This window comes from Cetorhinus maximus, chromosome 1, assembly GCF_964194155.1.
Source record: "Cetorhinus maximus chromosome 1, sCetMax3.hap1.1, whole genome shotgun sequence".
NCBI classification, from domain to species: domain Eukaryota; kingdom Metazoa; phylum Chordata; class Chondrichthyes; order Lamniformes; family Cetorhinidae; genus Cetorhinus; species Cetorhinus maximus.
In genome coordinates, this window is record NC_135879.1 from 217773600 (window position 1) to 217787377 (window position 13778).

A 13778-nucleotide genomic window follows, 5' to 3' on the forward strand; every position below is an offset into this window, starting at 1 on the left:
CCCCTTTCCGTTTCTTCCCCCTCCCTTTTGTTTTTTTTCAATAATTTAGATAGATTTTTCTTTTCCCACCTATTTCCGTTATTTTTAAATCTATACCTATAATGCCCTGTCAGTCTTTCCACCCCACCCCCACTAGAGCTGTACTTTGAGTGTCCTGCCATCCATTCTTAATTAGCACATTCTCTTAAGACAATATCACCACCTTCAACACCTCTTTGATCCTTTGTCTGTAACATCTTTTGATTATCTGCTCCTATCACTGCTTGCTTGTCCCTACAACCACCCCCCTCCCCCCAATTCTCTTCCCACCACCTTAAACCAGCTTATATTTCACCCCTCTCCTGACTATACTTAGTTCTGCTGAAGGGTCGTGAGGACTCGAAACGTCAACTCTTTTCTTCTCCGCCGATGCTGCCGGACCTGCTGAGTTTTTCCAGGTAATTCTGTTTTTGTTAAAGAAAAAAGAAATGCTGGAATGAAAGCTGGGCGCCGGGCCACAGGGGATACCAGGGTAAAGGATCCGCCCTGCACCCGGGTCTGGTTTACCGGCTACAGCACTCACCATGACACGCTTTCTCTTTTTCTCTCTCTCTCTCTCTCTCTCTTACCTCCAGTCCCTCCTCCTGCCGCCTTCTGCACGATTCCGACCTTTTTCTTTTCGTTCTTCTCGCGCAGATTTTAAAATTCGACCGTTTATTGCCGTCTCCAATCCAAAGCGGACCTTCCTCCAGGTTAAAGCTCAAACTGGTTTCAAACTGACCAATCAGCAGCGAGAGAGCCGCCCATGTTCTTCTCGCGAGATGTTAACCCGCTGCCACGACGCAGGCGTCGCTGTTGCGCCCATGAGTTTCTACGTGCCAATGTTTCTGACCGGCGTCCAAAGGCCGCTTAGCGGTGGGAAAGTTGGTTTTATTCAGCTTACCCAATAAACTTAAAAGGGTCACGTATTGTTAACCCATATGATCGCCAGATGATGTGGCTTACCTTGTCAAATTGTATTGAATGTAGTAATGGCGCGCCCATGAGTGCCTTTTGCAGAGAATTGCATTGAATCCGCAGCAAAGATGCAGGACCGGTTGGTAACTCTATTCTGCAGGTTTCATCACTTTACCTCCTGACTCCAGCCACCCCATCCAGTTCAGAAAGCTTAAAAAATGTTGTTCAATTGAAGGCCAACGCAAGCTGGAAGAACAGCACCTCATCTTCCGATTAGGCACTTTGCAGCCTTTTGGACTCAACATTGAGTTCAGCAACTTCAGACCATGAACTCTGTCCTCCGTTTTGATTTTTTTCCCCCCCAAGTGCCAGTCTGTCTCCTATTCCCGTGTTTTTGCTTTCAGACAGCACTGGCCTTGACTCTGCTATTCACCCCAAATCTGGACCAATCCTTTGTTTCTTCAGTACTATCATTACTGCACCCTTTATTTGGCTTTTCCATGCCATCTTTGTCATTTAATCTTCCTCACCCTCTAACCTATCCCTGACCTCTTTAGCTCCACCTGCGCCCCCCCACTCCTCCCATTTTCAACAGTGTAAAACCCATCACACCCCACCCTCTCTTCAGTTCAGAAGAAGAGGCATATTGGACTGGAAATGTTAACTCCCTCTGCACACACATGCTGCTAGACCTGCTGAGTTCTTCCAGCAGTTAGATCGCCAGCATTTTGCTTTTTAGTTAAAAATGGAGTAAGAGAAGCAATAAGAGAGTATGAGAAGAGATTGGCAGCTAACATAAAAAGGAATCCAAAAATCATAGGCATATAAATAGTATAAAGACATAATGGGCTGATTAGGGACTGAATTAGTGGAGGCAGATGATATTGCTAAGGTGCAAAATAAGTACTTTGCATGTGTCTTTACCAAGGAAGAAAATGCTGTCAAAGTCATAGTAGAAGAGGAAGTAATTGAGAGACTGGATGGACCAACAATTGATAGAGTAGATATTAGAAAGGCTGGCTGTACAAAAGTTGTTAAGTCACCAGGACTGGATAAGACACAATGAAGGAAACTAAAGGAGTAAGGAAAGAAATTGCAGAAGCATTATCCATAAACTTCAAGTACTTCTTCAATACATTGGTGGGGCCAAGACACTGGAGAATTGCAAATGTTACACCCTTGTTCAAAAAAAGGATGTAAGGATAAACCTCAGTGGTGGGAAAGCTTTTAGAAATGATAATCTGGGACAAAACTAACAGCTATTTGGACAAATGTGTATGAATTGGGGAAAGGCAGCACAGCTTTTTTAAAGGCAAATTGTGTTTACCTAACTTGATTGAGTTTTTTGATGAGGTAACAGAGAGGATTGATGTGGTTTACGTATATGGACTTCCAGAAGGTGTTTAATAGAGTGCCACATAACAGGCTTCAGCAAAGTTAATGCAGCATAGATACAAAGTTGGCAGAGTGATAGGAAGCAGTGGTGGCGAATGATTATTTTTCGGAGTAAGGTAATATAGTGGGGTTCCCCAGAGTTCGATACTAGGACCGCTGCATTTCTTGACCTATGTAAATGACATGAACTTTGGTGTGCAGGTCACAGTTTTAAAATTTGCAGATGACACAAAACTTGTAAGTATTGTGAGCTATGAGGAGGATAGTGATAGACTTCAAGAGGACAGACAGACTGGTGGAATGGGATTGTCACGGACAATTTAAAAAGGTATTTTTTCCCAAAATTGCCCGTGTTCAATGTATTTGTATGTGGGTGTATATTTTCTTACCCATGGAGTGAGAATTCAATTTAAAATAACCCAGCAGCAAAGCTTTTTTACTTAAAAAAGAAAAGTTTTGTTTATTTCATTCTATTGATCTGAAAGTTACTTAAGAAAAGATAGTTACTAACACAAATGCATACCTAGCTACAAATGAAGATAAAACCATACTTATAAAAATTGGATCAGTTTAGTCCATATCCAGTGTAGGCTTGACATTTTTGAAGTTGAGATATTGTGTTATCTGAAGTGAAGGTTTTGAAGTTGTAGGATTGTCTCTGCAGCTGCGACAGCTTCCACTGTCGAATTCCCAAGGTTGCTTTAACAGGTGATCTTAGTACATGGAGTCAGGGAGGGGAGAAGATTTCTTCTGTTTCTACAGGCATGGCACTTTCAGATTGCCTAGTTACTTTACAGCAGAAGCCGTGGCTGTTTCTAGATGCCTTTCTCTGTCTCTCCCTGGGTTGAAGCTCTTCAAGCTGGTTTTCTGTGGACCTGTCTTTTTCCTGTCCTTTTTAATGCTTTTTGCAGGTAAGGCAAGATGGCCACTGTTATCATGTGACCTGTACAAAAATACTGAGTCACTTTTCATTTAAGGCAAGTGATAATTCCATTAGTTATCCAAAGTCTCCTTATCTCCTATAGTGATCAAAAGGACCAAGTTTGTTCACACCTTACAATGGCTTGTCAGTTAGTGTCATTGTGTTTGGAGGAAAAACTATCAGGTCAATGACGAAAACAAAAATACCTGGAAAAACTCAGCAGGTCTGGCAGCATCTGTGGAGAGGAGCACACAGATGCTGCCAGACCTGCTGAGTTTTTCCAGGTAATTTTGTTTTTGTTTTGGATTTCCAGCATCCGCAGTTTTTTGCTTTTATCAGGTCAATGAGTTTTGTTTACTCTTTTGAGACACTCATTGAATTTTAAATGTATATGTCCGAGAAATGCATCCTGGTCTCCTCGGGAGGTAAGAGAAAGATGACTGAAATCCACACTTCTGTCTGGTAGCCTGGCGCCATTTTAAGAACAGTCTTTAAACTCAGTCCAAGGTTTTTTTTTTAAATGTGACCTTCAGAACAGTTTTTTCTAAAAATTTGTAATATAAAGGTGCACCATAACACTCATATATGCAGCGAGCCTCCTGTCACAAATGGAATGTATGTGTTCTCTTATTGCCTGTGATCAGTAGTTTTATACAGAAAGAGGTGTGTGTTTTCTTACCTTTGGAGTGTGCATTCCAATTAAATAATTCTGCAGCCAGCTTTCGTGAGTTAAAAAAAATAAAGAAGATTATTTATTCTTTCACACTTACCCCGAATTAAATGCAAAGTTACACATACTCGGTCTCACTCAAGCACCCACACACACAAAATTGGATACAGATGAAAGTCATGCATTTTTACAGTTATTTCAGTCTCTGATTTATGATCTACAGTCTCCCACATGGCAGGCCTGTCGTCTTTTGAATGGATTAGATACTTAGTTAATGCAAAAGTACCTTTTCTTTAATTTGCTATATTAGTTGCCTGTTAAGTAATGTTTGATTTATGTTGATTTTAGTTTGCTACAGTAAAAGTCGTGGGCCGAATTTTACAGCTCCTCCCACCGGCGCGATTTTCTGTTCCCGCCAAAGTCAATGGAGTTTTGAATGGCTTACCGCATTTTACGGTCCCGTTGCAATTCCACCTTTAAAATGTGAAATCTTGTCCTTCGGTTATTTCAGTTGGTCATTTGTGAAATTCATCTCTAAAATGTATCAATCTCTACGGGGACTGTAAAAATTGAGAGATTTTGTTGCATGGAAATCCAGTAAGCTTGTGATTTTATGAATGTAACAGAAAACATTCTTTACTTTGTTAGGTTCAACAGAAATTGGCTTACTTCCAAACTAAAACTGGCCTAATTTCATGCTTGATTTTGTGCTCTAAAGCACCAGCAGCAAAATCCAAAGAAAATCATGAACAACTGACAATACATCCTTCAAAGACGCTTTAATTAAAAATAAGGGCATGCACAATTACATCATTTGTCCAGGAACTTGGGAAATTTTAAGAACACAAATAAATCAGTTGACCAACTCTCTCTCTCAACAAATAGTTGCAGTGTTCTCACTATTTATGCTATTCGTTTTTATTTTTTTATGGTAAGTTCTATGCCTAGGCAGTGAATGTTGTTGAGAGATTGGACGAGGAAGATGGAGTTGGCTTTTCCCATCCCTGCACATAAAGAACAAAATTCCAAAGGTTCTCTGGAAGTGTAAGTGAGAAAAAGGCACACAAACAAGCACATGCAGTGCACATGTAGGAAAGATGATGTCACTGCAGTCATTGACTTGTATTGACAGGTTATTACATTAATTCTGTTTTATTCACATAACTATGTTTGGATCATAGTAAAAGTTAAAGACCCTGTAATCCAGTGCTTCAGAACAACAAATGAGATTCTGGGGTTTTATGCATTGTTACAACTAAGAGGTTTATAAGATTGTTATGTTTTGAGAATATGTCTTTAAAGTAAAATGAATTGGGTCATGTTACCTGTTCTGAAGGTTGCCTGACAGTAAGCCTGGGCAGTGTTTGTTAGAGATTGAAGGGGGCCCAGATTGTTTTACTGGGAAGACAGTGCTAGGCGTTTACACTTGGAGACAATGGCAGCAGCAGTGGATAGACTGTAAGTCTCCAAAGTCCCAGGAAAGGTGACTTGAGAATGTTTAGTTGTAAACAGTTGTGCTTTAAACTGTCCATTTAATTCCACGATATAGAATGTTGTTGGGGTTTAAAGAATACCTAATCAGCATTTCAACCTGGATACAAGGTCCATGTGATTTGCATTGCCATGGAGATGGACTTTGAGGGGGAAGGGTTTCTAAGGCATCCCTGAAAACCCACAAATGAGATTAGTCTGCCAGGATCTGGGAAGAATAGCTATAGGCAGCAAGTTGCTGTGGTTCACCACGCAATAATGCGGGTAGATGTTAGCACTTAGATTAGAAAGACCAAATTTGTGAGGAGTTAAAACAAAGCTGCAAGATTCACCAACTTGTGCTACAGAAAGAATCTCTAGGGAAGAAACCTCACTGAAAGACAGTTCTGAGATGAAAAATTCGCAGGTTCAGACAGGAAAAGAATGGAAGTAAACCTCAGGAGCTAAGAATCACCTTGGACTGGTTACGGCAGAACTGAATGTCTACCCAAAGGACAGTGCAAAATATATCTGAGAAGTGTGTTTTCAATTGTGTTAAAAGAAAAGGGGGAACATTCTGTTTTGTGGTTTAAAGTATACGCTGATTATGAAAAGAGTGTCTCATCAATAGTGCTTTTGTTATAGCTCTTAAATTCTTAAAACGTGAAATCTTGTCCTATCATCCTTACAGCAATAAAGTGATTTTGAATTTGGATATGACTTGGGTCACAGTTGGAGTACATCATGCCTACATTAATGCTATGTCAAATTTAATTTTACTGCAAAAGTCTCTCATATATATACAAATAACGCTAGATTTATCTCTAGCATATTTTTTCTCTCTAAATTCCTGTGTTGCCACATCTCAACTTTCCAATGGCCCTAGGCAATGTTCCAGACAACTTCCACTATGGTACACTCCCTCTCCTCATCTGCCTTGAAATTTCCACAGAATTCAGTAGGGTTGCTCAAAAGAATTATTCTCCAACGTGTGTTCTCTCTTTCCCAGCTCCAACTACCCTCGTGTGGTTCCATTCCCACAAATGGAAACACAGCCAGCAAAAAGATCCGTGTCCACTCCACAGCCCACGTGATGAGGGCGGGGTCAGAGCCGGATATCCGTGTCTCCAGGGGCGACGGCCGGGCCAGCTTGAAGATGGACAGTCCCGCGGCTGCCTTCAGTCTCTTCTACGTTGTCCTGTCTTTCTGCTTCGTCTTCACGCCAACCGAGTTCCGCTCAGCGGGGGTGACCGTGCAGGACCTGCTGTCCGAGCAGCTTGGCAGTGAAGACCTGTCCTTCGTCCATTACCACATCCGCAGGACGGCGGCCACTGTCACCGTGCACTCGCTGCTGCCGCTAGGTCAGGTCAGGGCAGAGCGGCTCGGCATGGCCGGCCGGCAAGGCGGGAGGGGAGGGGAGGTTGACTGGCCGGAGAGGGTGGTTGGGGCTGCTGTGGGCGAGATGAGGGCTGCAGGAGGCCGGGGGTTGGGGGGGCTGCGAGGCCGACCCGACTCTGATTTGAACCAAAAACAGAAAATGCTGGAAAACCTCAGCAGGTCTGACAGCATCTGCGAAGAAACAAGAGTTAACGTTTCGAGTCCACCCCCACAAGGGTGGGTCATCTGTTACTTGGTCCCTGTTGTTCTTTTCAAAGTGCTTACCCTTGTCCGGCTATTATCACATTCTGCTTTCTTACCTTAATGCCACTATCAGCATTGTTTTTAGCTCTTACCACGACCATTAACACTCTCTTGTCCATGACGTCTTTGTCAATCTCTCCTCCCCCCCCAACCTATCACTGGCCTTCTATCCAGCTTCACCTGCTCTACCCCCCCCCCCCCCCCCCCCCCTTGAACAGTATAAATTAAGTCACATTTCTACTTCCCTGTGGCTCTGAAGAAGAGTCAAACGGACTCAACGTCAACTCTGTTTCTCTCTCCACAGATGCTGTCAGACCTGCTGAGTTTTTCCAGCATTTTCTGTTTTTGTTCCAGATTTCCAGCATCTGCAGTATTTTGCTTTTATCCAAATCTGATCTGTTTATGTATTGAGAGGCTGGATATCGCTTCAGGGCCAATTGCTTGTGTTTTTAACTGTAGGGAGTGCTGTCAGTGTCACGTTTCAATAGCATTACAATCACTGAATGCCCCACTATCAACATCCTGGGGGTTACCACTGACCAGAAACTGAACTAGACCAGCCATATAAATACTGTGGCTACAAGAGCAGGTCAGAGGCCAGGAATCCTGCGGGCAGTAACTCACCTCCTGACTCCCCAAAGCCTGTCCATCATCTACAAGGTACACATCAGGAGTGGGATGGAATACTCTCTACTTGCCTGGATGAGTCAGCTCCAACAACACTCGAAGCTTGACACCATCCAGGACAAAGCAGCCAGCTTAATTGGCTCCACATCCACAAACATTCACTCCCTCCACTAATGACACAGTAGCAGCAGTGTGTACTATCTACAAGATGCAGTGCAGAAACTCACCAAGGCTCCTTAGGCAGCACCTTCCAAACACACACAACCTCTACCACCTAGAAGGACAAGGGCAATAGATACATGGAAACATGACCAACTGGAAGTTCCCCTCCAAGCCATTCACCATTCCTTCACTGTTGCTGGGTCAAAATCCTGGAACTCCCTTCCTAACTGCACTCTGGGTGTACCTACACCACATGGGCTGCAGCAGTTTAAGAAGGCAGCTCACCACCACCTCAAGGGCAATTAGAGATGAGCGATAAATTCTGACCTAGCCAACAATGCCCACATCCCGTAAATGAACTTTAAAAAAAAAACTTTATAAGCTTCAGACGGTATCTAATTTCTTTCTTCCCTTCCCCCCACCTCCCATTAGGCGGATGTCAGTCACTTTCAGCGAGCAAGCTTTCAAGTCTCAAGTTGAAATGAAGGGACTGGAGCAGAAATTGAAGGCTGTTCATTAATATTTCTTATTGTTGTTACTAAAACTGTGAACCAGGTGATGTGTGTATGTTTGTGTGTCAACTTAGCTCATCTTTGCCTCTGAGTTAGTGATGGGTTTGAACAGAGTACTTTCTGTGCATACAATACCACAATGAGAGAAGCTAGCACAGCGTCCAAGGCATTCCAGCTTGTTTTGCCTCCTCCCCTGCCGTGAAAACCATTCTCTGTATTGGTAACTCTTTGGATGACACAATGATTCCTAGCATTTGGCCTGAATTGCATCTTATTGGCTTTTATATATTCCAAATAAATTTTTTATTCACCTGCTCTGGTGAATAAAAAGAATTTGGAATATATAAAATTTGCTTCTACTCTGAAGAAGAGTCATACGGACTTGAAACATTAACTCTGTTTCTCTCTCCACATATACTGTCAGACCTGAGTTTTTCCAGCATTTTCTGTTTTTATTTTTATTCTCCTGATTATTTTGCAATCCCTGATTTTCCTTCTTATAAAGCTTAGCAGTTTCAGATCTTTCCTCCCTTCGCTCTTCTGATAGGATTAGCCTTGTGATCCTTGACTCTCTTGCTTGCAGAACATGAACATTTTCCCTATGTGCCTTGTTGACAGAACTGAACAAAGTACCTGAGGTGCAGTCTAACCAGAAAACTGCAAGGCTTTCTTCAGTGTGAGGCCCACACACTTGTATTTCATCAAGAGAGGAACAGAGTTCATGTTTCAAATTGATGACCTTTGTAACAGTTCTGAAAAAAGATCATTGACCTGAAGTGTTGATTCTGTTTCTTTGCTGCTGCCTGACCTGAGTATTTCCACCATTTTCTGTTTTTATTTCAGATTTCCAGCATCTGAAACATTTTAAAGTTTATTAATTTGGCAATGTAACTCAGCATCTATTTGCTTTGTTGGTGGCTACTTTGCAATGACTGGACATAATTATTGAGTCTTATGTCACTTGCAGTCTTCTGTGCAGTTCACCAGCATTCATCGAGTAAGTGTGGTGCCTGTTTTTTCTCCTTCTGTACTACAACTTACAAGTACTGATTTAGAATTTGGTATAGCTCCGTCTGCTTTTACTGAAATATTTAAGTAGATCTTTGGCTAATTCATCATACCCAACAGAGCCAATATCTGCAGATGCGACCAACTTGAATTGTGTTTCTCAAATAAGAACAAAAAATGCTGGAAAAACTCAGGGTAGGGAGCATCCGTGGAGAGAAACAGAGTTGGATTGTGCTTCTCAATCCAGGTTGTTTATGCAAATCAGAAAGAATCAGGGACTAAGAATTGATCCCTCGGTATTGTTACCCAAACTGAATCACTCCTTTGGTTAGTGCAGTATGATGAGAGTGCTGCATTGCTGGAGGTATTATTCCTTGGAAGGAGTCATTAAACCGCAGTCCTGCCTATTTTAGTGGTGCTGTTGGATGTTGCGTCACATGGTACATGAAGAGCAGTCATCTCTCCTAGTGCCTGAGCAACATTCCCCCTCAACCAATGTTGCCTGAAAGTAAGTTTGCTGATTATTCATCTTAACAATAATATTGCCTTGCACAGAATGGCTGTCACATTTGTTCAGAAAATGGCCACTGCACTTCAAAAACAGTGTAAGATGTTAAATGGATGTAAGGGTTATATTGGAAAGAAAGGGAAGGTTGGAAATAAGGCTGTAGTTAAGGTAAAAACATTGAGTATCTTTCTTGATTTGATGAAAGTGTGTGAATGGGTATTAAGTGACCCTTTTCTGAAATGCTCTTTTCATGAATGTTACTCATCTCTTGCCACTGTTGTTTATTGCAGGTTATTATGCAGGAATGTGTGTTGCATCTTCTGGTGAAAAGCAGTTCTACTTTCTAGTAAGCGAGGGTTGGTTGATTTACTTAGTGACTGCTGTGCTCATCCCTGCTGTTGCTAGCCTTGTGGTGTTGTACTGGTCCTTAAATAAGTGGGGCAATCATCCAATAGCCAGAAGCCTTGTGCACTATGCCCTTCCGCAGTCTGGTTGGAGAGCTGTGGCATCTTCTGTTAATACTGAGTTCCGAAGGATTGATAAATTTGCTTCTGGAGCGCCAGGAGCCCGAGTTATTGTCACTGATACCTGGGTGATGAAGGTGACTACATATAATGTGCATATAGCACAGCAGCAGGATATTCACCTGACATTGACTGAATCAAGGCAGCACGAGCTGTGTCCTGACCTGAATACTCCTGTACAATTCTTAACAATTCGAGTGTCCAGCATCAATCCGAACGTCAAGCCATTCGACATTAGGTGGGTAATGGAGTCAAATCTACAGCTGGATTTAGTTATCCTGATTAAAACTTGAAACTGTATCTCCTTGTCATAAGGGCCTGTTTCCCGATTCTCTCCTCTTAACACCAGCACTATGTTTTCTACCCTCTCTGCGGCACCTTCCCTCCCTACCCTTGACCAAATTACACCAGGTGAGAAGCAGATTGTTTTGGTAAGTGGGTGGGGTACAGAAAGAAAGGAACTAAAATTGTTTCACCTCAGAAATTGAAGTGAAGTCCGTGTTTTTATGATTATTTGTAGGCTGAACTCGACAGAGTATGGTGAACTACGTGAAAAACTCCACACAACAGTTCGAAATGCCCATAATGTCGTCATCCATCAGTCTCTAAGTGACATGTTTCTTGACACATTCAAGATCCAGGTGGAATTGAACCAACGATATCATCTATCTGGTAATCAGGTACATGTAGTCAAAATCAAACTTTCTTTTTACCTATATCACTCTTTAATGTGACAACACAGCCACGCAGAGTTAATGCTGGGCCCATGTCCTGTGTTTGACAACGAGATATGAAGCGTATTCTCTGAATCTGTGGATCAGTCCATTATTATTGCACATTTAACAATGTACCCTCCATAAATGCAAGCTCATCCAAAACATTGTTGTCCATATCCTAAGTCGCCAAGTCCCATCAACCCTGTGCATGCTGACCTGTATTGGCTCCAGGCCATCAATTTCTTTATTTTAAAATTCTCACCCTTGTTTTCAAATCTCAACATGGCTTCGATCCCCCCCTCTCTATCTGTAACCTCTTTCCATCCTGCGACCCCCTGAGATATATGCTCCTCCAATTCCGGTCTTTTGAGCATCTCTGATTTTTTTCCTCCACTATTGATGGCTATGCCTTCAGCCTTGATCTCTGGAGTTCTCTCCCTAAACCACTCCACCTTGCTACCTCTCTCCCCTCCTTAAAACCTACCTCTTTGACCAAGCTTTTGGTCATCTGCCGAAATATCTCCTTATGTTGTTCAGTACCAAATTTTGTTTGATAGCTTTTTTGTGAAGTGCCTTGGGAAGTTTTAATACTTGAATGCGCTACATAATGCAAGTTAATAGTATTTTAATCTTCTGAATTAGTGAAAATAAAGATGTTTTCCATGATTTCTCCCCAGCACCCCATGTTTATTTTGTACATCCTGATCCACCTTTTCCAGTTGAGAGAGATGGCAGGCCCAGAACACTCCCCTCAACATCAGCAATTTGTTCTATAGATCAAGCTGTTCATCCATATTAGAATACACAATGTAGCTTTCCAGTCTCCCTTAATAGCTGCTGAAGTTTCTGATTAACTGATTATGTACCTTAATACCATTAATGACTATTTGACTCAGTAGCTGGAAAAAGGGAGCTTTTTTATGGTACGTTGATATGAGTAAGTTGAAACAAAATGTGCTACAAAGCACATATCATCAATATGAATATAATTCTTAATAAAAACAATAGAAGAAGGGGGGTGGCTGCACATGAATCATCTTCTTATACCCTTGGACGTGTGCATGTATTTGCCGAGCTAAACCTTAGAAGAGTAAAATGTGCCCTTTTTAATCTTCCTTGCCACCAGCCTTTGCTCAAAACAAAAAATAAAAAATACCTGGAAAAACTCAGCAGGTCTGGCAGCATCGGCGGAGAAGAGTACAGTTGACGTTTCGAGTCCTCATGACCCTTCAACAGAACTAAGTAAGAATAGGAGAGGGGTGAAATATAAGCTGGTTTAAGGGCGGGGGGGTTGGGACAAGCAAGAAATGAAAGGAGGAGATAACCAAAAGATGTCACAGACAAAAGAGCAAAGAGGTGTTGAAGGTGGTGATATTATCTAAAAGAATGTGCTAATTAAGAATGGATAGCAGGACAAGCAAGGTACAGATAGCTCTAGTGGGGGTGGGGTGAAATAAGACTAAAAGGGCATAAAAGGTATAGATAAATGATCGGTGGAATACATTAAAAATAATGGAAATAGGTGGGAAAGAAAAATCTATATAAATTATTGCAAAAAACCAAAAGGAGGGGGAAGTAACGGAAAGGGGGTGGGGATGGAGGAGGGAGTTTAAGATCTAAAATTGTTGAACTCAATATTCAGTCCGGAAGGCTGTAAAGTGCCTAGTCGGAAGATGAGGTGCTGTTCCTCCAGTTTGCGTTGAGCTTCACTGGAACAATGCAGCAAGCCAAGGACAGACATGTGGGCAAGAGAGCAGGGTGGAGTGTTAAAATGGCAAGCGACAGGGAGGTCTGGGTGATGCTTGCGGACAGACCAAAGGTGTTCTGCAAAACGGTCACCCAGTCTGCGTTTGGTCTCTCCAATGTAGAGGAAACTGCATTGGGAGCAACGAATGCAGTAGACTAAGTTGAAGGAAATGCAAGTGAAATGCTGCTTCACTTGAAAGGAATGTTTGGGCCCTTGGACGGTGAGGAGAGAGGAAGTGAAGGGGCAGGTGTTGCATATCTTGCGTTCGCATGGGGAGGTGCCATAGGAGGGGGTTGTGGAGTAGGGGGTAATGGAGGAGTGGACCAGGGTGTCACGGAGGGAACGATCCCTACGGAATGCCGCCGGGGGGGGCGGGGTGAAGGGAAGATGTGTTTGGTGGTGGCATCATGCTGGAGTTGGCGGAAATGGCGGAGGATGATCCTTTGAATGCGGAGGCTGGTGGGGTGATAAGTGAGGACAAGGGGGACCCTATCATGTTTCTGGGAGGGAGGAGAAGGCGTGAGGGCGGATGCACGGGAGGTGGGCTGGACACGGTTGAGGGCCCTGTCAACTACCGTTGGTGGAAAACCTCAGTTAAGGAAGAAGGAGGACATGTCAGAGGAACTGTTTTTGAAGGTAGCATCATCAGAACAGATGCAATGGAGGCGAAGGAACTGAGAGAATGGGATGGAGTCCTTACAGGAAGCGGGGTGTGAGAAGCTGTAGTCGAGGTAGCTGTGGGAGTCGGTAGGCTTGTAATGGATATTGGTGGACAGTCTATCACCAGAAATTGAGACAGAGAGGTCAAGGAAGAGAAGGGAAGTGTCAGAGATGGACCATGTGAAAATAATGGAGGGGTGGAGATTGGAAGCAAAATTAGTAAATTTTTCCAGGTCCCGACGAGAGCATGAAGCAGCACCAAAGTAATCATCGATGTACC

At 42.8% G+C, this 13778-nt stretch overlaps 2 protein-coding genes across 4 annotated transcripts in view; one reads left to right on the top strand and one right to left on the bottom strand.

Annotated features, from left to right (window-relative positions):
• LOC144687374 (transforming acidic coiled-coil-containing protein 3-like) overlaps positions 1-731 on the bottom strand; it is a 53921-nt gene extending 53190 nt beyond the window's left edge. Inside the window, exon 1 of the mRNA XM_078553417.1 lies at positions 609-731. The gene's annotated coding sequence lies outside the window, so the exon portion shown is untranslated. The remainder of the gene's footprint in view (positions 1-608) is intronic.
• A 2887-nt stretch (positions 732-3618) lies between these two features.
• The window catches only part of tmem129 (transmembrane protein 129, E3 ubiquitin protein ligase), a 35138-nt gene continuing 24978 nt past the window's right edge, over positions 3619-13778 (top strand). Inside the window, exons 1-3 of one of the 3 annotated variants that reach the window (XM_078553269.1) lie at positions 3619-3678; positions 10142-10613; positions 10896-11055. In XM_078553269.1, coding sequence (XP_078409395.1) covers positions 3639-3678; positions 10142-10613; positions 10896-11055 — 672 coding nt within the window. In that variant the 5' untranslated portion in view covers positions 3619-3638. Of the gene's footprint in view, positions 3679-6491; positions 6755-7376; positions 9852-10141; positions 10614-10895; positions 11056-13778 lie in introns of those variants that run through there. The other 2 variants (XM_078553259.1, XM_078553278.1) reach the window with 2 other exon arrangements.